Raw genomic sequence first — 25,092 nt, forward strand, 5'->3', positions numbered from 1 at the left:
TACTTAAGGAGAAACTATAGTGTTACAAATCAGCTGTGTAAGATTTTAGCTGGCGAATTGATGGACTATGTAAAGATTCTTGAAGAATGTGATGGGGATCATTGGGTACAAGTATCAACTGGAAACCATTGTCTTGATTTGGATATAATAGCATTGATTTGCTGGTTATGGATATGTGAGCAGGAATCATTTCTTTTCTGTGTGGAAATATTATGGGTGATTTGATTATATTTTGTATATTTGTATGATAGATAGCATTTTTCACTCAACATTCTTAAAGGAGAGAACACATATGTAAAAAGAGGGAGCAAAATCAGCAGATGATATATTCCATATTGCATGGACAAGCCTCAATGAGGCCTTTCCTTATAGTGTAATCCAAAACCTGGGCCAAAGTTATTTTTGGAGGATCATTGTTGGTTAAAGGTGAGCAAGGAATCTTGAGGAAACCATGTGAAATTATTTATAAAAATTCATAAAAATAAGTTAAAAATGGAAATATGACTGGTCAACACTTCCCTAGAGATTATCATTCCTGATTTTTATTTCCCTAGGAACTGGAATTCATGTTTGATGAATTAGAAATGCATGTCAGATACCTATTTTCACACCAGGAAAATTAAATACTGGGTATAGTTTGTTGTTTTTGATAAAATAAGTAAAGAATCTAGGCTGAGGATGTAGAGGTTAGTTAGGAAGTCTTCTAAGAGTTGGAAGTCAGAGATCTGATTTGAGATGTTCAGTGGAATCATAAAAAATATTTTGATGCATCTTTATTACAATAATATACTTCTATTGTTACTAATGTATTTATAGCCTTATATTTATACTTGTTAATATTAGTGATACTATTAATTCTGTATTAATAATAAATCAATATTCAAACTAGTTTTATTGAACACTTCAGTGGGTATTGTGAGGGTAGCATTTTGCTGGATGAATAAGAGAATTAACACTCTCATCATCTCTTCCCCATTTTGAATGGCATGAATAACAAATATAATGTTAGTGAAAAACACCATGCATCTGAAACTAATTTTTTTCAATGTGTGGAGTGCCAAAAATTTCAGCTTTTGAAACTTCCAGTACAAGGATGTTACTGTGAAAGTAAGGCTTGCAACCAGGAAAATATTGAAATTCATCCCTACAGAGCAAGAGGAGATTGAACAAATTAAATGAGCACTCAAATGTATGACATTTAATTTTTAAATCTCCATTGGCACTTTGGGATATCTCAGCTTTTGGTAAGAATATTTTGCTGGTGCCCCTCTGGAAACACATTTAAAGAGACTATTTTCTTAATAGTAATTCTGGCTGACAGAGAAAAGTCAATTGAATATTACCTTAATTCAAATTTATTAATCATAAAATAACAACTGTGAAGTGAATTATAGGAAACTTTATGGAAAAATTCAAAATAATATGATCTTATGGAGAAATACATTTATTAGATAAATATTAATGACAAATATTCAATGAAGAAATTAAATAAGGTACATCATTATATACTCAAAATCATTATTCTGCTTATTTTAATATTCCTGTAATATAATTTTTAAATATTTCTTCATGAACGCATATGGATATGTGTTATACTTCTAAAAATATTTTTATTAGTTTTTAAAGAAACTAATTTTTTATTCCATCAATATATTAAAACAAATTTGTAAGCCAATAATTAAATATTTCAAAACTTGCGTAAATTTGATAATTTAGGGACCTCTTATCCAAGGCTTGGGAGACTAATTGCATGAGTACATGGTTCTCCCACTTGTCTTCCTGCTAACACTTGTATGACACTGTGTCTTACATTATAGTCACTAATAAGAATGTCTTATCTACTGAGGAAAACTGCAAGCGGGACTTGAGAGTGGGTCTTGTGTCTGACCTACCTCTGGAATACAGTGTCCAAAAGAAGATTTAATATTTGATTGAATTATCAAATGTATGGATCTTGTTCAATACCTATCAGATATTACTCAACTTCTGACACCATGCTGCACTTAAAATCATACCTTCCTACGCATTGCTGTTGTCAACATGCTTTTTGGTTTGCCACCTGATTTTGTTGACAGAATCATTCACTTGTGTGGTCAGTCCCAATCTTTGAGTTAACTGAGACCCAGCTATTTTAAGTGAAAGTTCAAGGATGGTCCAGATTTACCATCCCAGCATCTTTCCACCATGTTACTTTTTCTGCAATTTTTGAGGCTTCTTCGTCCCTGTGTACTCTCCAGGTTGTTTAAAAACTACCTTATGAAAACTTAAATGACTCCATCCCCAGGGATGCTCTCCTCTCATGAAAAACTTAAAGCATTAAATCTTTATACCATTCATTTCACACCCACCACTTGACCTTTCTCAAGCTCTAGTAAACTTATCCATTATACTATTTAAATATTCATTTATTTATACCTTGTCTTCCCCAACTAGACCATAAGCTCTGTGAGGATAGGGACTTGTTTTATTTCTCACAGTGCCTGACACACTGATTTGCATATAACGGTATTAAAAGGTATACATACCTTGTATTTTCTATTTCTTATCTTTAGTTCAGACTCCAAGTTTCTCAAAAGTTAGAAAAAAGTTCTTACATGGTGCCATGGTGCTTCACATAATTCCTTTTCTCAATAGATATTTATTCATTGACATAAATATGTGGGTTTTTTTTTTTTTTCAAGGAAAAACAAAGGCTTTTCTTTTTAAGATTTTATTTATTAGAGAGACAGCAAGTGAGGGAACACAGAGAGAGGGAACACAAGCAGGGGAATTGGGAGAGGGAGAAGCAGACTCCCCACTGAGCAGGGAACCTGATGCGGGGCTCAATCCCAGGACCCAAGATCATGATCTGAGCCAAAGGCAGATGCTTAACCAACTGAGCCAGCCAGGCGCCCCCTGTTTTGTCTTTTTAATTATCTGGGTGATTCTATTACCTTTCCAACCACAACTGTAATCACTATACCACCCTTTATTCTGTGCAAATGATATAAACTTTAGTCTCTCCATCTATAAAATAGGAAAAATAAATGCCCTCCCTTTCTTATCTGATCATTTCAAGAGTAAATTCTATCCCAGATGATGGATTCAGAATCTGTTAGAGCCAGTAGCCTTAGTTCTATTTCATGGGCACTCATACGGATCCTATCAGCCCAACTCCTAGTGGACATGCCCATGGACATAAGAAAAGAATGGCCATCCTTCTTGGGGGAACCAGCTTGAAATTCATTACTTACTAATGTGAGGTCATTTTCAAATATGAAGGAAAGGTTAATACATTACATGGGGATGCCCTTAGACCTATTCCAAATTCAAATGGTATTATTTAAAATGCTCTAACCTGCTCTAACCTCTAAGTATTTTTTCAAGGAAATGAAAGAGGAGGTAGATGAACATTTGTGATTTTCTCTTAATTCAGAAACTCCCTTTATAGTCTTAAAGGATTATGGTCACATCCTTGCCTTGGTAACTAATAATAGAACAGAAGAATGGATGTAGTATATTCAGCTGAATTCTCAAAACACATAGCTGAATGCAAAAGAATTATCAACATTTTTGACCCAATTTTAGATGTTAATGTACTTTTCATAAAATATATGAAATTTTGAATTTTGCTTGGTTGCTCCTTTAAAAATATAAATTCAACAGTCCATTATCTGTGAAAAATATTTATAACCAGTAATTTCTCCCAGACTAGAACAATATTTTTCATTTGTTTCTAAACATGTTCTCAAAAGAAGCCAGTCTAGATGGAGAGGCGAATTGTGAAGCCAAAAGAAAGTTATATTTCTAATAATAAAGGGGAAAAGAGCTTTATTCTAAACTCTTTAATTGCTGATTTCTTAATTGCTTATTTTTCTTAGTAGTTATAACTTAATTTACAAACAATATTGGGGTGAGCTGACTGACAGTGATTCCATAGCATAATTTTTTGCTAGCCAACAAGAAAACTTTAAAGCATTTTTGACTTACTCAATCTTTAAGCTCATAAATTAGTCTTTGAAGTGGCTATTGACCTTGTCCACCACTTTCTCCAGGTTCAACTGTCTAAGGGCTGATTGCTAATTATATTCAAAATTGTTTCTTTACCATTATCCAACATACATTTCCTTCATCTTACTCTTCTTTTAAAAAGGATAGAAATTAGTTTGCCCTAGCAGTGATAGGATATGTGTAACTGGTTTATTGAATTATAGTCAATAGCACTGAACCATGAAAACAAAGGCTTTTAAAATCAGAGATGGTCAGAACTTTTCCGAATCTGAAATATAGGCATTTTACAAAGTCACACACTAACCCAAATGTGTTTACATTTCAGTCAATGCATCTATATACAGAAACTCTAGGAAAGCACCTATTTTGCAAACTCAGTATTTAATATAAATGCACAATTACCAAAAGACATCCCAAAATGTGTGAATGGAGATATAAATACTGTCTTACATCTCTGAATCATTCTTTAGGAGAGATTTAGCACTTCTTAATAGGGCTTCTATAACATTTCCCAATGTTTGCAAATGCAGCAACTATGACTTGGCAGAAGCAATGAAAGCATTTCCTCCTCTGTTACCAACAATAATCCCAGTAGCTGAAACTTCAGATATACAGTACCTTGATATACAAGAATTTACAGCGTATTAAAAAGCGCTTTGCTTCCTGTTGAATCCCAGATCTGTACCTCTGAAACAAATAATGCAATATATGTTAAGAGAAAAAAAAAAAAAAAGAAGAAGGTAGCAGGAGGGGAAGAATGAAGGGGTGGAAATCGGAGGGGTAGACGAACCATGAGAGACGATGGACTCTGAAAAACAAACTGAGGGTTCTAGAGGGGAGGGGGGTGGGAGGTTGGGTTAGCCTGGTGATGGGTATTGAGGAGGGCACGTTCTGCATGGAGCACTGGGTGTTATGCACAAACAATGAATCATGGAACACTACATCTAAATCTAATGATGTAATGTATGGGGATTAACATAACAATAAAAAATTTTTTTAAAAAAAGGGCTTTGCTTCTTCTGTCTTCACCACTGTGTGAAATATAGTGAAACAATACAGGGGTTTTTTAGGTAGTCATTAACTGTTTTGAAGTATGTAGTGTATCTTGAAAGCATTCACTAGAGATCCCTGTAATTAATGTCAGTAGCATAACACATGGCTGTCTAAATCACTACCTATATCTCCTATTTCTACATAAATGATATTTAAGGTACTTCTTGACTATTAGCCTCTACAATAGTCTTTCTTTATCCACAGGGGATACATTCCAAGATCCCCAGTGGATGCCTGAAACCGTGGATGGTGCCAAACCCTATATTACAATGCTCTTTCCTATACATAGATACCTATAATAAAGTTCAGTTTAGAAATTGTAAAAAAAAAAAATTAACAATAATAAAATACAACAATGATAGCAATAAACTGTTAATAAAAGCTATGTGAATGTGAGTTCTCTCTTCTCTGTTCCTCTCTCTTTCTGTTTCTCTCTCAAAAAAAAAATCTTATTATACTGTACTCACCCTTCTTCTTGTGATGATGTGAAATGATAAAATGTCCATGATGAGATGAAGTGAGGTGAATGACACAGGCATTGTGATGTAGCCTTAGGCTTCTATTGTCCTTCTGTCTGACCTTATGTCTGACATCCTTCAGGATGGTGGTTAACTGCAGGTAACTGAAACTGGACAGTGAAAACCACAGATAAGAGGGACATACTGTATACTAAATGTTTTCATCAAATTATAGTAAATGAAGAAGCCATTTTGAATATTGTATTAGAATGATATATTAGAATGATATATTAATTAGAATGATATATTAATTTAAGTATTTTCTGGATATGAGCGATTGTTCTTAATAGTCTTTTTCATGAGGATGTTTATCTTTGTTATTATAAGGCAGACAAGTAAATTAAAACAGTGTATCTTATTTGCATATTGGAACTACAACTATATTTGATGATACAGTTTTGTAGCCACTGGAATTATAATCATTTTGGTCTTGTTTTCTTATTTGTTTGTTGTTTTTGTTGAAAATATTTTATGTATAAATACATTTACATGAAGACTGTCTTCAACCTTCAAAGAAAATAAGATAACTAAAGTATCTACCAAATATAAAAACACTGTTTGAAGGATATCATAAGCTAAGAGCAAAAACTGAAAACTGTGTAGCTTCTACTTGCTAACATTTTTGGTGTTGGAGACCATTTTTAATAGCTCCTTCCTACCGAGTCTAAAGCAACACATATCCACTTTTGGCCTAGGTTAGGCTTCATTATTTCATATCAAGATTTTCAAGGATAATTCTTTGTTGAGTCCCCCTCATTATTTCTGAAAATTTCTTACATACTAAATTCACTATTGTAGTAAGGATCTGTATTATCTATATATCTGATTTGTAAAGGGTGAATGAATTCATGTTTCATTTGTCAAAGTAGGCATCTGTTTTCTTAAGTAAAATCCAATGATTTAACAAGAGCAATCAGCATATGAAATGGCTATGTATAATGGACTTCCAGATAGAAAATGCAACATTTTAAATATATTTTTGTTAGACCAAACTCATTCATGTTTTACTTAATTGGGGCTATTATCAAATAACCATTGCACTTTCCATGAAAATGCAGGACTTCTACTGTATTGAGTACCTTAACTTTTCCTTTGTTTCCTTTATTTTTGCCAAAATCTGTTTGCGTAAACCATGCCCTCTCACCTTGCCTTCTACTTACTTCACTTTCCTATTCCCAATGTCATGTTCTCTTTTCTAAACACCCCCAGTGCGTGTGCTAGAGGAGTCCCCAAGTCATCTCTATAAATCCACATCTCTTATTTCTGTGTCTTATTTTCGTACCAGAACCACAACAATATTCAAGGATTTTTATTTTAATTTATTCAAAGTTTAATTTTCTATGTCAGAACCACTGCTTTATAGATCTTTCCATTCCCCTTTAATTCCATCAGAAACTGTACATCCTCTTGGAAAAGAATGAACTGAATTTCACCTCCTGAACTTAAAACTAAATATAAAATGTAAGCTCTTGTCCAAAAGTTTTGAGAATTGGCTTTGTGATCATTGGTAAGCTACTGCAGCTTCTGAATGCAGATTCTTCTTCTATTATATAAAAGTGAACATTCGATGGGTTCCTCAGTTTGTTCAGTCCTAAAACTTATTCTGAGGTGATAGTGGAAGAAATGATTCTATTTATGTTCAGTTTTATTTTAAACTGAACTAATTGTGAAACTGAACTTTTATAACATATATCAATTTTTAAAACACAAGGATAGTTACATGACATCATAGTCTACAGTCCAGATCCAAAACTTGTCAAATCTAGTCACTTATTTTTTTCATTTACTATGCATTGTAAATCAGACATCAGCACAAACTGTGGATATTGCAATTTCATTTCCTGAGAAGGTTGTTCTGCTTAATTGGCCTTCCTGGTTGACTTAGATTAATTAAAAGGCTAGTTTTATTAAAATGATCCTTATTGCTTATGTTTTGAAATATTCCTTGCATTAATGAATACAAAGGACAGAAAGGGTCGAGGTTTTGAGGACTTAGTTTCTTGCATTTCTTCTGCTTCTTCACAAAGGACTCCATCTCAAATATTACTTGACTTTGTTGCTCTGAGTCAAGTTTCCAGCTTTTATGGAAGTATTTTAGCTTTGAAACCAGCTTGTTCAGTTATATGGACACATAGTTAAGCTCTAAAGGTCTGTAAAGGAAAAATCGGAGTAGATTTTAGGGCTGATTTCATCAATGAAACTATCCAAATAATTAAATCAATTGGATCATTAAAAACCTCCTTGGATTATCCAGAGTTGGTTTATTCTTCACTTTCTTTTAGACCTAGAAACAGTATGGCTAAATAATAAATACTATTTATTAATCTTATAAAACAAAGCTTCCATAAAACAGGAGTACTGAGTATCTATCACTTTTGTTATGAGGAAGCAATTGTGGTGGTTCTATATATTATCCATCATGTGCCTTATACCGATAATACAAATATACAAATATTTTCAATAGTATAACAATTTAATAATTCTGCACTGTAATTCCAGAATTTCATCTTGCAGAGAAAACTGTTAAGGATGTGAGGTAATAGTTACCAAGAATCTCAAAATATTTGTGTAGAGAGGGGAACACTAATTTTGTAAAGTGTATTGCCAAATCTTTGGTGGTGTTTTCCTGCCAATTGTTTACAAATGTTATAGACATTTTTTTTTAAAACTACATTCCCCTGTATTGCCAACTTCTGAGGTAGACTAACATTACACTAAAGACTAATTTATAATTTGCTTTTGATACTGCTTCCTCAAGTTGCTGTGTTGAAAAGAACACGGACTTTGAAGTCAAGCAGTTTGGGATCTAAAGTCTGTTACCTGTAATGTGTGGGATGCTCAAGAATGTAACTTCCCAGATTTAGGTTCCTTATATGTAAAATGGAGATCATAATATAATTTTAAAAGATTGACGTGAGGGTGCACCTGAGTGGCTCACTTGGTTGAGCATTGGACTCTTGATTTTGGCTCAGGTCATAATCTCAAGGCCCTGAGATCAAGCCCTGAGTCGGGCTCTGTGCTCAGTGGGGAGCCTGCTTAAGATTCTCTCTCCTTCTTCCTCTGCCCCTCCTGCTCATGTGCTCTCACTCTCTCTCTAAAAAAATTCTAAGTAAGTAAGTAAATAAATAAATAAGATTGTTGTAAGGATTAAATGAGGTCATAAGTACGTGAAATGTGCTTGCACAGCCATACAGAGTAGATTAATCCTAAAAGTGTTGTTTCAATCCCCATTTTTTAATATACACTTAGAAGAAGATATTGAGAAGTTTGCAGGGTTTGGCTAAGTCCATCTTTATTCATATCTTTCTCTGCTGAATAAGTTGGGCTTATTTTAAGGCTTGGTTAGCAATTCTCTTATTCTTTCTGACACCAAATAAGTAGTGTGTTTCCCAACACCAATTATCTGATTCTTTGAAACCTCTGGGAGTCCAAAATTCAATTCAGTGCCAACACTAACTGCCTGGAGTTAGTGTAGATCCCACGAGTTAACGGGCTGAGTCCTGCAAGATTCCATGCATGTCAGACACCAGATACAATTCCCAATTGCCATCCATACTTCTAATCAACCAGCTATAATTTTGAGAGTTCCCAAGACCTCCTCCCCTTCCAAGTTTGATAATTTGCTAAATACTTCATAGAACCCAAGAAAACACTTTCCTTAAATGTGCCAGTTTATTATAAAGGATGTAGCTCAGAAACAGCCAAGTGAAAGAGATACATTAGGGTAAGGTATGGGGTGGCAGGGAGGGGTAGTGGAAAGATTCCTTGCTCTTTGCAAGGGCACCACTCTTCTAGCACTTCAGTGTTTACCAACCTGGAAGCTCCCTAACCCCATTGTTGAGGTATTTTTAATGGAAGTTTCATTATGTAGGCATAATTGATTAAATCATTGGCCAGTAGTACTTGAACTAAGTCTCTAATCCCAGCCTCTCTTCCCTTCCTGGAGGTGAGGGGATGGGACAGAAAGTGCCCATCTTCTAATCATGGCTTGATCTTTCTGGAAACCAGCCCACATCCCACATCCTTAGCTAGGGTCTGGTTAGGGTTCACCTCATTAGCAGAAGTTTCTGTGTGCTTGAAAGGGGCTTGTCATAAATAACAAAGGGCACTCTTATCACTCAGGAAATTCCAAGAGTTTTAGGAACTCTGTGCCAGGAATCAAGAACAAAGATCAAATATATATTTCCCATTATACTACAGCAATTAATCAGTTATTGCCTTATAAAAACTCACATATAGCTTGTTCATATTAAATTGTGCTTACTTACACTTACTAAGATATTACCTTTATACTAAGATTGTAAACTGTATGTTAACAGGAGCCATTTTTTATTCATTTTCATTTAATTCCCTAATATATCATCTTGTACCCAGCATTATCTAAGAATTCTCTATTTATGTGCTTGATTGATACAAATAAAGTAAGGATATTTTGAATCCATATCCTTATAGTAACATAATGCTTAGAGAAATCACATGGTAAAGTCTAAATGGCTAATATTTTGAAGGTAAATTGGCCTGGGTTCATATATCCTTAGTGTTTTTCAGTGCATAAACGGGTTACTCCCAATCATCTCTGAATTTTAGTGTCCTTACCACTAAGATAGATATAATTACAAGACCATGAAGAGGTTTGAGAAGACACACACAGACACAGAAAGAGAGGTTTTCCTACACTAAAAGTAGCAACTTCACTATTTTTATTGGACAACAGAAGAATTTAATTCATTGACCTAACATTCAAACTCCTGGATTTTCCCACCTAAGTATTGGATTTTAAATTATTATTATTATTAAGAGCACAATTTCCCCAGATCTCTGTAAACAAAGAACAGCAAAGAACAGACAAGTGTTTAATTGGACAAGTATTTGACTTGAGCAGAAATGGTTTGAGAATGGGTGCCTGGGTGGCTCAGTCGTTAAGCGTCTGTCTTCGGCTCAGGTCATGATCCCAGGGTCCTGGGATCGAGTCCCGCATTGGGCTCCCTGCTCGGCAGGAAGCCCGCTTCTCCCTCTCCCACTCCCCCTGCTTGTGTTCCTGCTCTCGCTATCTGTCTGTCAAATACATAAATACAATCTTAAAAAAAAAAAAAAAAGAAATGGTTTGAGAAGAAATGACCCTAATGTGTACATGTTTAGCAGTGACCTCTCTAAGAGTTAAATAACTAGGATGATACGTACACTGAAGTTCTCCAAACAGGTGACTATTTTCTTCTTTTAACTATAAGTAAACTGAAGAGGGTCCTATGCATAGGTAACATCCATAGTCTTACACTCCCTTAAAGACTTAAAAATGGGTTATATTAACATTTTTAAAAATTAGCTTGAAAGCTTTTTTATTATATATTTAAATGTCTTTTATTATTTGTGTAAATCAAAAGTATTGTTTTGTTTACAGTTCTGGTACTTGGCAATTGTTTTTAAGAAATAGAGGTAAAGTTTTATTCATATACAGTGTTAGAAGAAATCATGAACTTGTCTCTGATCCCCTTATTAAGAAATAAACACTAGTACACATTTCTCTATAGTTGGGGTGTTTTCATGGGTTACTCTTTCCAAATAAGTTAGACATTTGTACATGGATTTAAAGATTTAGAACCATACCCTACTTGGAACACTTGCCAGACATCTGGAACCAGTAGGTACAAGAATAATAAATACTAAAACCGAATTAATTGTGAGCACTTTCTACTTAATAATTTTATTCCAATCAAAATCCTTAATAACTTTAAAATGTTACACCTTTACCTAAAAGCTAATCTTCTACATGCACTCATTATATATATTAATATATGGATAATACAGAAATTCATTTATATGAAGTACTTTGTTATATACACTACATTTTGAATCTGGTTTGAAATCCATTATTAACAACACTTTTTCTTTAACCTAGCAGTTTTATTGCAATACTTTTATGCTTTCCATAAAACATGCTTTCCATTTTTGACCTATGCAAGTTTATACATTCTAAATGACAGTGTGAATAGACCAATGTCTATTTTAATTAATAACCTTAATAACCAATGTTTTCAAAGGAAATATTGTAGGAAGCACTTAATCATGAAAAATTGGTAGTATTTGTAATTGGAAAGAATGAAGCATAGGTTATAGTTAAGAGCCTACTCTGGAGTCAAATTGACTTGTTTGAATCCTTCTGCTACTTTTTAGCCTGCTGACTTTGCTTAACATTTCTGTGCCTCACTGTCTTCTATAAAATGAGTTACTATTATAAAAAGATAAATCATGTGAATATATTAACACAGTACCTAGAACTCAGTAAACATTCAATATCAACATATATAATTATTATTTTTATTACCATCTCCCTTCAGTATATATGTAGGGAGATGGTTTAACAAGAAAAATTTGAACCAGACATTACTAATGTAAGTGAATAGATTTAATATAATATAATGGTATATTTTTAGAATATAATGGTATAAATTTAGAATCATTTATTCAATTGAACAGAACACAATTACCTATTTATCTCTCCTAAAGAGTCTTTCCTATCTAAGTGGGTTTTTTTCTCACAATAATTTTTTTATTTACAGTTTCTTAAAATTAAATGCTTCATAATAAAGCATACTGAATAACTCTTAGACCATGAAACACTTATTTTATCAGAATAGCGAACTCTAACTTTTTTCACACTTGAAGCTTTTTTTCATCATATTTAAAGTCTTCACACTACACCATTTAATCCTAACTGTGTAGGTCTCTTCTCACTGGGTATTCTAAGGAATGAAATGCTGAGCTCATTAATACCCAGTTTGCTTAAAGTGCACCTTATGTCATGTAATTTTCCATAGGCAAATGTGACTGGATTACAGTGAGTGTGCTCAGTTTCACATTTTCTTGCTTATTTTGGTTAAGGAACCACCCTGGAATCCAAGTAGTTTGGGCATTCTATTAAATAACAGTAATGATTACTTTCATTTAGGGATGCTTTCCAACCCAGACTCTGTTGAACTTTTTGAAAATACACTGTGTTTGAAGAGATTTAACCCAACACTATCCAGTGTTTTTATAGGCTGTTAATAAATTAGTGGACTGAATCTTCTAGGTTTGGATGAATGACACATTCATATATAGTGTGGGTCTAAAAAATCCATTATTTGAAATGATCTAATAGGTCAGACACATTCAAAGAATTCCCATAGAAAAACATTCATACAAAAAGTAAATATGTATTTTAGGATATTGCCATGGTAAGTACAATTAATTATATTTTGACCTTTGCCATTTAAAAACAAATTTATAAGAAGATAAGCAGTTGCAAACGCTTAGACAAAAACAAATGTAATGAGAGTAAATGTGTATTCACTTAACATATTTGCATTTGACCCTAGTATCATTAATCTCTACTCCACTTCAGCTTTTCATTCCAGTGAATATACCTCTGATCCTATAATCACTCCAAACCTCCCCACTCTGAAATATTAAATTCCAACAAATTCAGTTTATCAGCTAAAACTTTCTGGCCTCCTAACACTGTTGACCTCAGTGTACTTGCTTTGCAGGTTTTTAAATTGTCCTAGTAATTCAATCCATTGATTGTCTTCCCCCATTAGTTTCTTTCTGAATTCATATCCTTCCAGAGCCAACTTGGATCCAAGGTCTGTTGCTTAAACTGTGTTCTCCCCATGGCCCTGTCCGTTTGTCCTTTTGCTTGACTCTACCAAGTCTCCACTCATAATATCAAACTGATGAATTTTGAAGGCTCAGAGGCATTTTTGTCAGTTATCTGTTATAGTGTAGTGAACTACTCTAAAACCTAGGGGCTTAAAATAATTGCATTTTATGATATCTAGTTATCTAGTCCCTAGCGAGTCAAGAATTTGAAGAGAACCTGCCTGGGCTATTCCTCTGTTTCATGTGGTATTATCTGGGTCACTTGGTGGTATTTTGATGATGGCTGGTCTGGTCTGGAAGGTAGAGGATGGCCTCACATGTCTGGAACCCTGGTGGGGATGGCTGGAAGGCTGACCTTAACTCTGCCCTTTCCTTCTCAGTATAATCTCAGGGCCTCTTGAGATGGTTTCTTTAGTAGGGTAGTTGGACTTATTTCATGGGTCAGCACTCCCAGAATAAGTATTTTAAGAGATAGAAAGTAAAACTCCCAATCTCCTGTCTAGGCCTGGGCCTAGAAAATGATGGAACATTACTTCTGATCTATTGGTTGAACACAGAATCCACAGAGTAGACATAGAACCCAGGTCTTGATGGAAGGAATATTAAAGATCTTGTGGACATCTTTACCCTCTTATATCATTCATTCATTCATTCTTCTTTTATGCATTCATTCAGTAATGATCTGGCACTAGCTATAATGTTGGGTATACAGAGGATACAGAGGATGATGCAATGACAGGGAGTTTAAAGTCCCTTTATAATGGAACTTATATGAACTAGATATGAACAAATGGTGTTGCTATGCAGGAAATAAATACAATTATTACTAACATTTTGTTCTTAATAGTAGGAGAGTTACTTAACTAATTGGTAGTCAAGTGGGTTTTCTAAAGAGGTAAAATATGAACAATGAGAATCAGACAGCCATGGAAAAAGTGAAGGAAAGAACAACTGGGGAAGAAAGAATCCAGAAAGGGCTTCTCATGCAGAAATAGGAAGAAAACGTATGTTTCTGAAATATAATTAAGATAAAAATGGTTGAGAATATGGCCAGAGCCAGAACTTGTAGGACCTTGTAGGACTGGTTAAAAAGCAGGGGTGAGTCGATAAAGTGTTTTAAATGGGAGAATAACAAGAGGTGATTTCTCTTGTAAAAGAATATCTGACCAATATCCGAGACATAGAAGGTCAAAAAAGGAAGCACACTGGCCTGTTTGAAGGCTACTTCAGGACATTTGAAGTAGTCCATGTGAGAGTTAATAGTGGCAGTGGAGATTGAGAGAAATGTATAAATTCCTGATATACTTTGAAGGTAGAATTAATAGTTTCTATTAAATTAATAATTTCTAATCATGGACAATATTATTGAACGAATAGGTGTCATTCCTGATCTCTACTATTTAACCATCCCTTCACATGCCAAAAATCTTCAACACACATATACTCCACAGAAAATACTTTTGCTATAATCATTTATGATATTAAACTTGTCTATATCTAAAGTTGTATATTGCTTTATATATATATATATATATATATATATATGTATATATATATCTAAAGTTGTATATTGCTAATATTTGGCACATTTTATTACTTCAAATAATGCATTAAAATCTTTTAATTTTTGTAATACAGCTCTCTGGATCCACTTATCTCTCTGCTTATTTATATTTATTCTCCTATAGTAGCTTTTATTTTCCTCTAACCCCATAAGTGACTATATTCAGGAGTAAATCCAAATTTGTCATTTTATTTGTCTTTGTTTATGTTCTCTCTGAGCTATCTTAACAAAACAAAACCATACCCTGCAGCCAGGCCTCCATTTTGAGTTTTAGATCCATATTTCCACTTGGTTATCAGAGACATGTGTGTGATTCTGGGTATATATTAGACAAAATATTCCTCAACTTCCTTCCAATGCAAACAACCAAAATGCTAGGAAGTTTCTAAATATATTATTAAAAGCATTAAAATGTTTATTTTAAAAATACGATGTCAAATTTATAAGAAAGCAAGACAATGGGGCTGATTTTGCCCTGAGGGCATTTGCTGACAAGGGCGAATTTAAGCTTCAGTGTTGACGGCATTTCTGGCCAAGGGGTGCAGAACTCCAAACCCAGAGTATATCCTGGGGGAAAATTTTACCCACAGAAGTTGGAACTCAAAGGACTGTATCCATAGGGTAAGAGTAAAGTAGAAGTAAACCCAGTCTACACATTCCTACTTCTAAGAAACTTGCCTTTGAAGTGAGCAAGGTAGGGGTGATGTGGGAGCACATACTTTATGTTATAATCACAAATTGCCTCTTATCTGGATTTTTAACTCAAATTCATATCACCTGGATGATTAAAGTAAAACCTTAATCCATGAACTTAGATTAAAGTGATCCTATACATTGAGGTCAGTAGCTGTCTGTAGACACAAATCTCTCTAGAGATAGAAAGCATCATCTTAGGCATTAAAGAATTCCCATAAATATTTTTAAAGAACAATGAATAGCACATACTCAAAATTAACCAAGAATACACAGAAACAAGTTACCCTGAGAGAATATCAACAGAAAAACATCCTTAAAACCATAACTGGAAATATCTGACAGTATAAAACAATTACTTTAAAGAAATAAGAGACAAACCTTACTATATTGGCGGATAATGAGAAAGTATAAAAGTAATGGCATAACAAGTATACAAAAGAACTACTCAGAACACTGAAAGCTATATTATTGTAATTAAAAACACAATGGATGGGTTTAGCAGATTAAGTAGAGAAGAAGAAAGAATTAATGCTCAGAAGAATTTATTCATAATGCAATGCAGGAAAAGCAAGAAATGGAAAACTTGGAAGAGACTATATGAGACATGGAAGACAGAATGCAAAAGACACTCAAGTGAGGATAGAAAGAAAAAAGCACAGGTATTCTAAGAGCTAATGATGAGATTTTCCAGAAATTTCTTAGGTGAAAGACATCAAACTTAAATCAACAGATTTTAAAAGCCCAGCAAATCACATACTGTTAAGTACAAAGAAATCTCTACCTAAAAACATTATATTGAACCTGTAGAACATCAAAGGTAAAAACATTTGAAAGAGTAGCTGTAGAAAAAAAACACAGTGACTTCAAAGTGTGAAACTTTGAGCTTACTTCGCTACAGCAGTAATGGTCTTCTGAAGACAGTAGAACTGTATCTAATATGCTGAAAGAAAATAACTGCCAATCTCTAATCCTATGTACAAGGAAAACATCTTTTAAGAATAGGTTAAAAATATATTTTCAGAAAATCGAGATCAGAAAGGTCACTAAAGATAAATCTAAATGATGTACTTTAGATAAAATTTGGAAAGTGATCACAGATTTGTAAGGTCTGTAGTGAAAGAAGGAATTAAAGGCAAATGAGTCAGTGTATATCTGGACAATTCTAAAAAATAGTGCAGGTATAACATTATAATAATGTCCAAAAGGTTTTAAGAGAAGAAAAGAGAATTAAAATTAGTGGCAGGAAAAGGGTTGGAATAATCATGTAATCCATTAAATCTGACAAAAGACAAAGAAAAAAGATCACAAAAATTAATAGAAAGTACAAAACAGGAAGGTACATTTGTACTCAAATATATCAGTAGTCATAGTAAATGTAAATAAAGTGTTAAGTGCTCTGGGTAAAATAAAAAGTTTTCCAGACTTTCTTAAAAATATAGAATATAACCACATGCTGTTTAAAAGAGATGCTTGTAAAATATAAGGATAATGGAACTTTAAAAGAATGGAAAAGTCGTAACATGCAACTACTAACTAAATGAATGTCAGAGTAACTATATTCATTAATTGAGACAAAGTAGAGTTTTATATAATAAAACTTTAATAGAGATGAAGGAGGTTATTGCAAAATGATAAAAGCTTCAATTTATCAATAAAATAAAGCAATTTCAAATTTGTATGTACCTAGTAGCATAACCTCGAAATATGTAAAGCAAAAAGGAGACAGAACTATAATAATTGTTTTTAAACTACTACCCTTTTGGAAGAGTTTAACCACTCTTCTAAATTAATCCAAGTAGAATTAGTAGGGTAAAAACCCAACAACTATGTAGATGATTTGGACAACTCATTTGCCAGACTTGACCCAATACCACATCACATCCCTAAACTGCAGACTATTCCTTCTTTGCAAACATACATAGAACAAAAATCAATTATATATTGGGCTATAAATCAGGTTTCAACAAATTTCAGAAAACTGAAATCATATGGACTATTTTCTCTAACCATGACTCAATTAAGCAAACAATCAGAACAAAGAGACAATAAAAAAATAACCTACATATTTGGAAATGAAGAAACACCTGCCTACTAGGTATCCCTGCTGTGTGACTAGCAGGTGCACAAGTTCAACATGTCCAACATGTCCACTGTACCCTAAATTACCCCTCCTTCTTTCCCCATCTTTGTCACTGACACCATTATCCATCTCATTATCTAAAGCATCATTTGTGGTTTCGCTGACATTGCCTTAGTTCAGGCTTTCAGCAATGATGTTCTCATTTTCTCTGTAACCAGACTCTTCCCTTTGAGGTCTATGTTCCTATTATCTGCCATAACAGTCTTTCTAAAAGATCGGTTTAGTCAATAAAGGCTTCATTTAAAAAAAAATTTAGACGGACCTACAGGGTATTATGCTAAGTGAAGTAAATCAAACAAAGACGAATACCATATGATTTCACTTACATGTGGAATCTGACAAATGAAACAAACAAAACAGAAACAGACTTCTTGTAGATGCAGAAAACAATCTGGTAATTGACGTAGGGGCTCCTTTTTAAACCACATTTTGATGTCATTTAAAGGCATAGGGGCATGGGGGGGGAATGGATGAAATAAATGAAGGGGATTATGAGGTACAATAGAAAAAAATTAATGATCCTCAATACCAAAAGAATAAACCCTAAATTCCATAACATGACATTCAAGAATCCTTGAATAGAGTCCCTGTCTTTCTTTCCATCTTTATTTTCTCCCAAGTTCTCATGCACCTTTTGTGCACCAGCTATGCTAACTCATTTATACTTCTCTGAACAGCCCCTCCTTTCTATCTTCTCTTTACCTTTGTATATATTAATCTCCTTATATAGGATATCCTCTCTTACTGTTTACCCACCTGACCATTTCCTATATATCCTGGAAGACAAAGCTCAAGTATCACATTCCTTGAGATGCCTTGCTTGGTCAATCTTCACAGTGTTATTCACTTCTTTACTTTCTACCCGAGAATTGTTTTTTGTCCTCAGTTTTGTAAATCAGCTATTTAAATATCTGCCTATTGTGTTAGATCATAAATTAAATGCAGACAGGAATTTTTTCTCATTCATTTTTTTTAAACTCTTAGCAGTTATATAGGAAGAGCTCAAAATTGAATTTATGAATAAAATTAGAGTTAGTAAGATAGTTTAAACATATTTGTTGAAAGAAGCAAGGGTCAGTCAACAGATTGGCAATGAGAAGGGACAGGGATAGTATAACACATAGATGGAATAACATGAAAAGAATAGTGGACGGCAAATTTGGTGTGGCATTTCTAAAACCTTTTAGCATCTTGATGGAAGAGATGCCAAGTAGAGTTGTACGGGTTTTATACTGCACAACTCAAGAGGGTGTCATACACATCTAGTCAAGGATGCAAGAGTGTTGTGCAGTGCAGTCCTGAGTGGTCACATGGTTTATTTGATTAAATGAATCCCATCGTTAGTGCCCAGGAAGTAATTGTTATTTAATATAACTACTAGGAGTCATTAAGAAAAGGATTATATTTTGCATATTCTACATAATGAGAGAAGTATGTAACTCTTTTTAGAAATCTTTCCACCAAGAACAAAAAGGTTAGGTACCTAATATAGCAAATTTTAATAATAGAGAAAAAAAAAACATTTAAAACAGGTAAGTTAGTCATTGCAGTGAATGTCCACCTGTGGTATAATTTGCAAAGTTTGCTTAAGGTTTACACATGAATATTATGACGTTTAGTCAAATAAATTCAGACCAAATAATTTAGAAAATGAATTATATACTTGAGTTACCTATTCTATTAAATAAGGGATACTCAGAAGCCAAACTGGGAATAATTAGAATTGACTGACTTGAGGGCCACCCGGGTGGCTCAGTTGGTTAAGCGACTGCCTTCGGCTCAGGTCATGATCCTGGAGTCCAGGGATCGAGTCCCGCATTGCATCAGGCTCCCTGCTCAATGGGGAGTCTGCTTCTCCCTCTAACCCTCACCCCTCTCATGCATGCTTTCTCTCTCTCTCTCTCATTCTTTCTCTCTCAAATAAATACATTAAATCTTAAAAAAAAAAAAAAAAAGAATTCACTGACATGAACCAATGGCTTTATCTGTTTCAAAGTCTTATGCTACTTTGGAGATTCTGCATTTTCCACCTAGAACATCATCTGGTTGCTGACAGTATAAACCAGACATAGTCCTGATATTTTGTTCTGGGAAGTAACTAGAAAGAAAAAAAATGAACTCTGCTACTTTCACCTGCAAATGCTTTTTTAAAGCAATGAATCTCATTCACTGCCCACAGTCAGTAAACGATGTTTCCCATTTCCCATCCCAAGCTGAAATTCCTGGTTTGTTCTCCACCCACCTCTGACTCTTCCCTGTTGCTAGATGTGTTCTTAAAAATAGCTTCTCGGGGCGCCTGGGTGGCTCATTTGATCAAGCGGCTGCCTGCGGCTCAGGTCATGATCCCAGGGTCCTGGGATCAAGCCCCATGTTGGACTCCCTGCTCAGCGGAGAGCCTGCTTCTTCCTCTCCCTCTGCCTTCTGCCTACTTGTGCTCGCTCTCTATCTCTCTGTCAAATTAATTAATTAACTAATTAATTTTAAAAATCTTAAAAAAAAAATAGTTTCTCTCAGGGCACCTGGGTGGCTCAGTCGTTAAGCATCTGCCTTCAGCTCAGGTCATGGTCCCAGGGTCCTGGGATCGAGTCCTGCATCGGGCTCCCTGCTCCATGGGAAGCCTGCTTCTCCCTCTCTCACTCCCCCTGCTTGTGTTCCCTCTCTCGCTGGTCTCTGTCAAATAAATAAATAAAATCTTTTAAAAAAAATAGCTTCTCACAATAAGAATAGCCCTTGGCTTATTGAAAACCATGTGTTTCATCTGTTTTTAACATGTCTTCTACAGATCCTCCTGCTGTGGAACCAGCCTTTCTGGAGATCCGGCAAGGACAAGACCGAAGTGTTACTATGAGCTGCCGGGTCCTGAGAGCCTATCCAATACGGGTGCTGACCTATGAGTGGCGCTTGGGCAATAAATTATTACGGACTGGTCAGTTTGACTCTCAAGAGTACACAGAATACCCGGTGAAGAGTCTTTCCAATGAAAACTATGGGGTTTATAATTGCAGCATCATAAATGAAGCTGGAGCTGGGAGATGCAGCTTTCTTGTTACAGGTAAGATTCTAAGTATTTCACCATATGATCAAGGGATCTTCAATATAAGAAAGTGTTTTGCAAATCCATGGAACATACTATGAGTAGCTTGTCTGCTATAGTTAGAGTTACTCATTTCTTTTCAAGGCAAATTTATTTTAGCAGTAGCAGTTCATGTGCCTATAAAATTAGAAGTTTATGTGAATTCAAGAAGATTTGGTGAAGAGGTTGCTTATTTTGAGTGTTTAAGTAATAAAGTGACAAATCTTAACTAGCTTTTTTTAGATCAAATTGCAAATATTAATACATATTTTCTTTTGCAAGTCTAAAATTGCTTGTTAACCAACACCTGCTTTGGTTTTCTTAATAGTAGAAAGAGTGTTTTTTCTTCTTATTTATTTACTACCTCTATGTGGTGAAACTCAATTTTGTCCTTGGCTTACCTTTGGTTTACAAATATTCAGACAGAAAGCAATAAAGTTGTATCTGGTATATAATAAATTAGAAAAGAAGTATCAATAAATACTTTTTGATGTCATTATCTTACAGTATATTAAAAGAAATATTAAGTCTGTATTAAATCTTAGGTAATTATGTAAATTATTTTATAATCTATATACTAAGGTAAATTTGTGTGATTTTTGAGCTAGGGTTTAGACATACATTGAGAGGATATATTCCTTTTATTCCTTTTCAGGATTATTTTGTTCTGGTAAAGTTAGTTTTAATAGTTGGAGTATTCATGCTAGTAAAAGAAGAAACTGGACATTGTGTATTATCTGAAAAGCAGTTGTAAATATTATGATTAAAGTGTTTCAGACTTAATTAAAACTTGTTCATTGGTAATATAAATCTTTATTCATAAGTTCTTATAAGAAAATTTTCTAAACATGAATCACCTTGAGATATTAGAAAAAAATAGTTTTTTGTGATATTAGATAGGTAAAATGTAATGGACTAACCAAAGAATATGAAGATGTCCCCTTTGCTGGATCCTTACCACCTCTTGATTTTGCAATCCCTTTTATCAACATTCAGTTGAAATTAAAGATTTCTACTTTGATTCTTAAAATGAACTATTCAAACAAAACCAGAAGTCCCTAGGACAATACTACTTACATGGTGACCTCACTGCTAATTTTTATTCTAGGAATATTTACAAAGGAAGGAAAATGTAGTGTATTATTCTATAGTGTAATTTAAATGGCATGATGTACTTCACTGTTTAATTACCTATTATTGTCCCAAAACAATAAGAATCTTTCAAAGGTAGTTGTTTTCTACTTATTGGTAGAAATAGGTCACCTTTTTTTCATTAACCCACAAAACAAAAACACTCCATAAAATTAACTACATCCCTTTCTTCAAACTTTTGGGACTTATATACATTCTAATTTTTTTGTTGTTGTTGACATTGTTTTCTAACTTTAGGCTAGTTTAGATCATGCTACCTCTGTAAGATTTTCATTTGTTCTCTATTATGTGACCCAAATCCTATTTTCTGAACTAAAAGATAAGACCAGAAGAAACAGTTTTCCCAGAAGACACCATTTTCCCATTCAAGATCCATGGGGTGTAGTAAGTAGATTTTGATAGCTCCAGAAAGGAATAAACCTGTTAGGGATTGCCCCACAAAAGGAGAGGAAATAGACCCAAGAATTGATTTGTTTACTGTGCGCATTTTTCTATCTTCATGTCAGCCTCATTGTTTCAATATTTCCACATACAATCTAATATATTTTTGAAGAAAAACAGAAATATTTAAGTTCCAAGTATTGTATAATCTGGGAAAATAAACATTTGACCCTTGAATAACACAGGAGTTTGGAGCACCAACTCCCCATATAGTCAAAAATTTTCATATAGTTTTTAACTCCCCCCAAACTTTACTAATAACCTACTGTTGACCAGAAGCCTTACTGATGACATAGTCTTGTAACACATATTTTGTATGTTACATGTATTATATACCTTATTTTTACAATAAAGTAAGCTAGAGAAAAGAAAATGTTATTAAGAAAATCATGAGGAAAATACATTTATAGTACTGTGCTGTAAAAACAAACAAACAAACAAAAAACAAAAACAAAAAACCAGAAACCTCCATGTGTAAGTGGACACATGTAGTTCAAATCTCTGTTGTTCAAGGGTCAGTTGTATAAAGAAATCAATGACTCCATAGAATCAGAGGTCTCGAAGAAACTTCAAAAAGACATTTATTTCTTCTATTAAAACACATCACAGGGGCGCCTGGGTGGCTCAGTCGGTTAAGCGACTGCCTTCGGCTCAGGTCATAATCCTGGAGTCCCGGGATCGAGCCCCACATCGGGCTCCCTGCTCGGTGGGGAGTCTGCTTCTCCCTCTGACCCTCCCCCCTCTCATGCTCTCTGTCTCTCATTCTCTCTGTCTCAAATAAATAAATAAAATCTTTAAAAATAATAATAATAAATAAATAAATAAATAAAACACATCACAGTTAGTAATCCTTATGAATTTCCCACAATTCAAAACCCTTTGAAGCTATACTGAGGGGACTAAGGAATAGGATATATATGAAGAAGACATATATTCTTTATGCATATATTCTTTATCCACAAAACAGATCTTTGAAGACAATTCTATTTATTTTCTGACAGCCAAATTAAGAAAATTTTAATTTTTTTATTATTATAGCTATTTTATCAAATTCAAGATCCCTCTTCCACTAGTCATGAAGTTTTTACAGTCACTCAAAAGTGAACTTGATCTCACTATGCATCAAAATGTACAGAATTGAACTAAAAGGCAATGGCAGCCCTCAGATTTATATTTACTTTAGCTCCCAGGAAAGTTAAAAAACTCACACCTCCTTTTCCCAGTTATATCATGTGTGTGTGTTGTGTGGGAGTATATGGAGTAGGTGAGTGGGGTTGTGTTTACTGAGAGGTCAGGGTGTGAGAATATTTTCCTGCAAAGGAAAAGAAGAAGGTAAGCAAAGATATTTTGGGAACAGTGAACAGCCTAGCTTGTAGCGCACTGTCCATGTTAGAAAATATTAACTATAATACCACAAAATACAGTGTATTTGCATTTCTTTTATTTACTAATATCGTTATGGTAAAGATAGCATAGTTTTGTTTGTTTTATGGTTTAAGTAAGCTTTGTGAACAATGGTAGGAACCTAAACACCATTTATCATGTTTTTCTACGGAGAATTTTTACAAGTTCCAGGAAGTATATATACACAGTTATATAAAATTTAGACTTATAAACCATTTAGAAATTTGATCAATGGAGACAATTTTAGATTCTTTTAAATGAAACATATTAAAGGAATAGTGTTTTCTTTAACGGGTAACAGTGAATATATACTCTATAAGAATTTTTATTGCATAACTACAAAGTATAATTACACATGAAACAACCTATATGTATTGTCTCCTTTCTGATGAAAGTTTTGCAATCTGGAAAATATTTAACAATTATTTACTGTGTAACTACTAATTGCTGGGTACTAGGGTGGACACCAGAAATAGAATAATAAATACTTTCTCCCAGAAATCTTTCACCATCATGTCAGTTTCTAAGTTTTATCAGTTGTATATTTGTTTGGTATTTTGAATCTATCATTTTATTTTTATCCCTATTGCACTTGTAAAGCCTTATATTCTCTTATCTGGGATATTACAGTAGACTTTTATCTGATATCTGAATATTCAGCCTCTTTCCCTTTCAGTCCATTTTCTATACTGTGGGACTTTATTTTCCTAGAAAATGTGTCTTACTCTTACTGGAAAATGTTGATGATCTTCATGGCCTGTAGGTGATATATAAATTAATTGTCATGAATTTTCAAATCACTCATTAATATCCCAAATAGAATATATAAAATCATCTGTCCTTCAATCCTACCAGTTACGCCAACTCTAGTCAAATTAGATCATGCCGCCTGCCACCAAATCATTACAAATTTTCAAGACTCTCTACCTTTGTTCACATATTACTTTATTCTTAAATACTAGCCCTTTGTGTACTCCACTACTAGATTATGGTAACCCTTGTGTATGCCTTTACTAGGGTCATTTTGGTTCTTGTTCCTCAGCCAACTAGAGATGTGTAGGTTGTAATACTATATTATTTTATAATTCACAAATTAATTATGTATGTTATTATTTTTCAAGTATCTGAAAGTATCAGTAAAACTCCAAGTAACCGTGATTTGAACAAGATAGAAAATTATTACACTCAGGTTAAGCCTTGAAGTATCATTTCAGAAACTAACAATGGCTCTTCCACAAAGTCTTCAGGGATTCGGGTCTCTTCCATCGTATTGTTCAATCATCATCAGTAGATGGCACATCTTATAGCAGTAATGGCTACTGAAGTCCCAGCTAATTGCTTCTACATTTCAGTGAATTACCTCTTTTTAAGGAAACTTCCTTAAAAAGGAGTAGTTTTAGATACCCTTTCTACTTGCATCTCA

General features: G+C 33.9%; 1 protein-coding gene across 1 annotated transcript in view; it reads left to right on the forward strand.

The window, feature by feature from the left end:
• The window catches only part of MDGA2 (MAM domain containing glycosylphosphatidylinositol anchor 2), a 797,493-nt gene that overhangs the window by 656,024 nt on the left and 116,377 nt on the right, over positions 1–25,092 (forward strand). Inside the window, exon 9 of the mRNA XM_034992713.1 lies at positions 20,382–20,651. Coding sequence (XP_034848604.1) covers positions 20,382–20,651 — 270 coding nt within the window. The remainder of the gene's footprint in view (positions 1–20,381; positions 20,652–25,092) is intronic.

This window comes from Mirounga leonina, unplaced genomic scaffold (genome assembly GCF_011800145.1).
Source record: "Mirounga leonina isolate KUSES-001 unplaced genomic scaffold, KU_Mleo_1.0 Mir_82, whole genome shotgun sequence".
Classification (NCBI taxonomy): Eukaryota; Metazoa; Chordata; class Mammalia; order Carnivora; family Phocidae; genus Mirounga; species Mirounga leonina.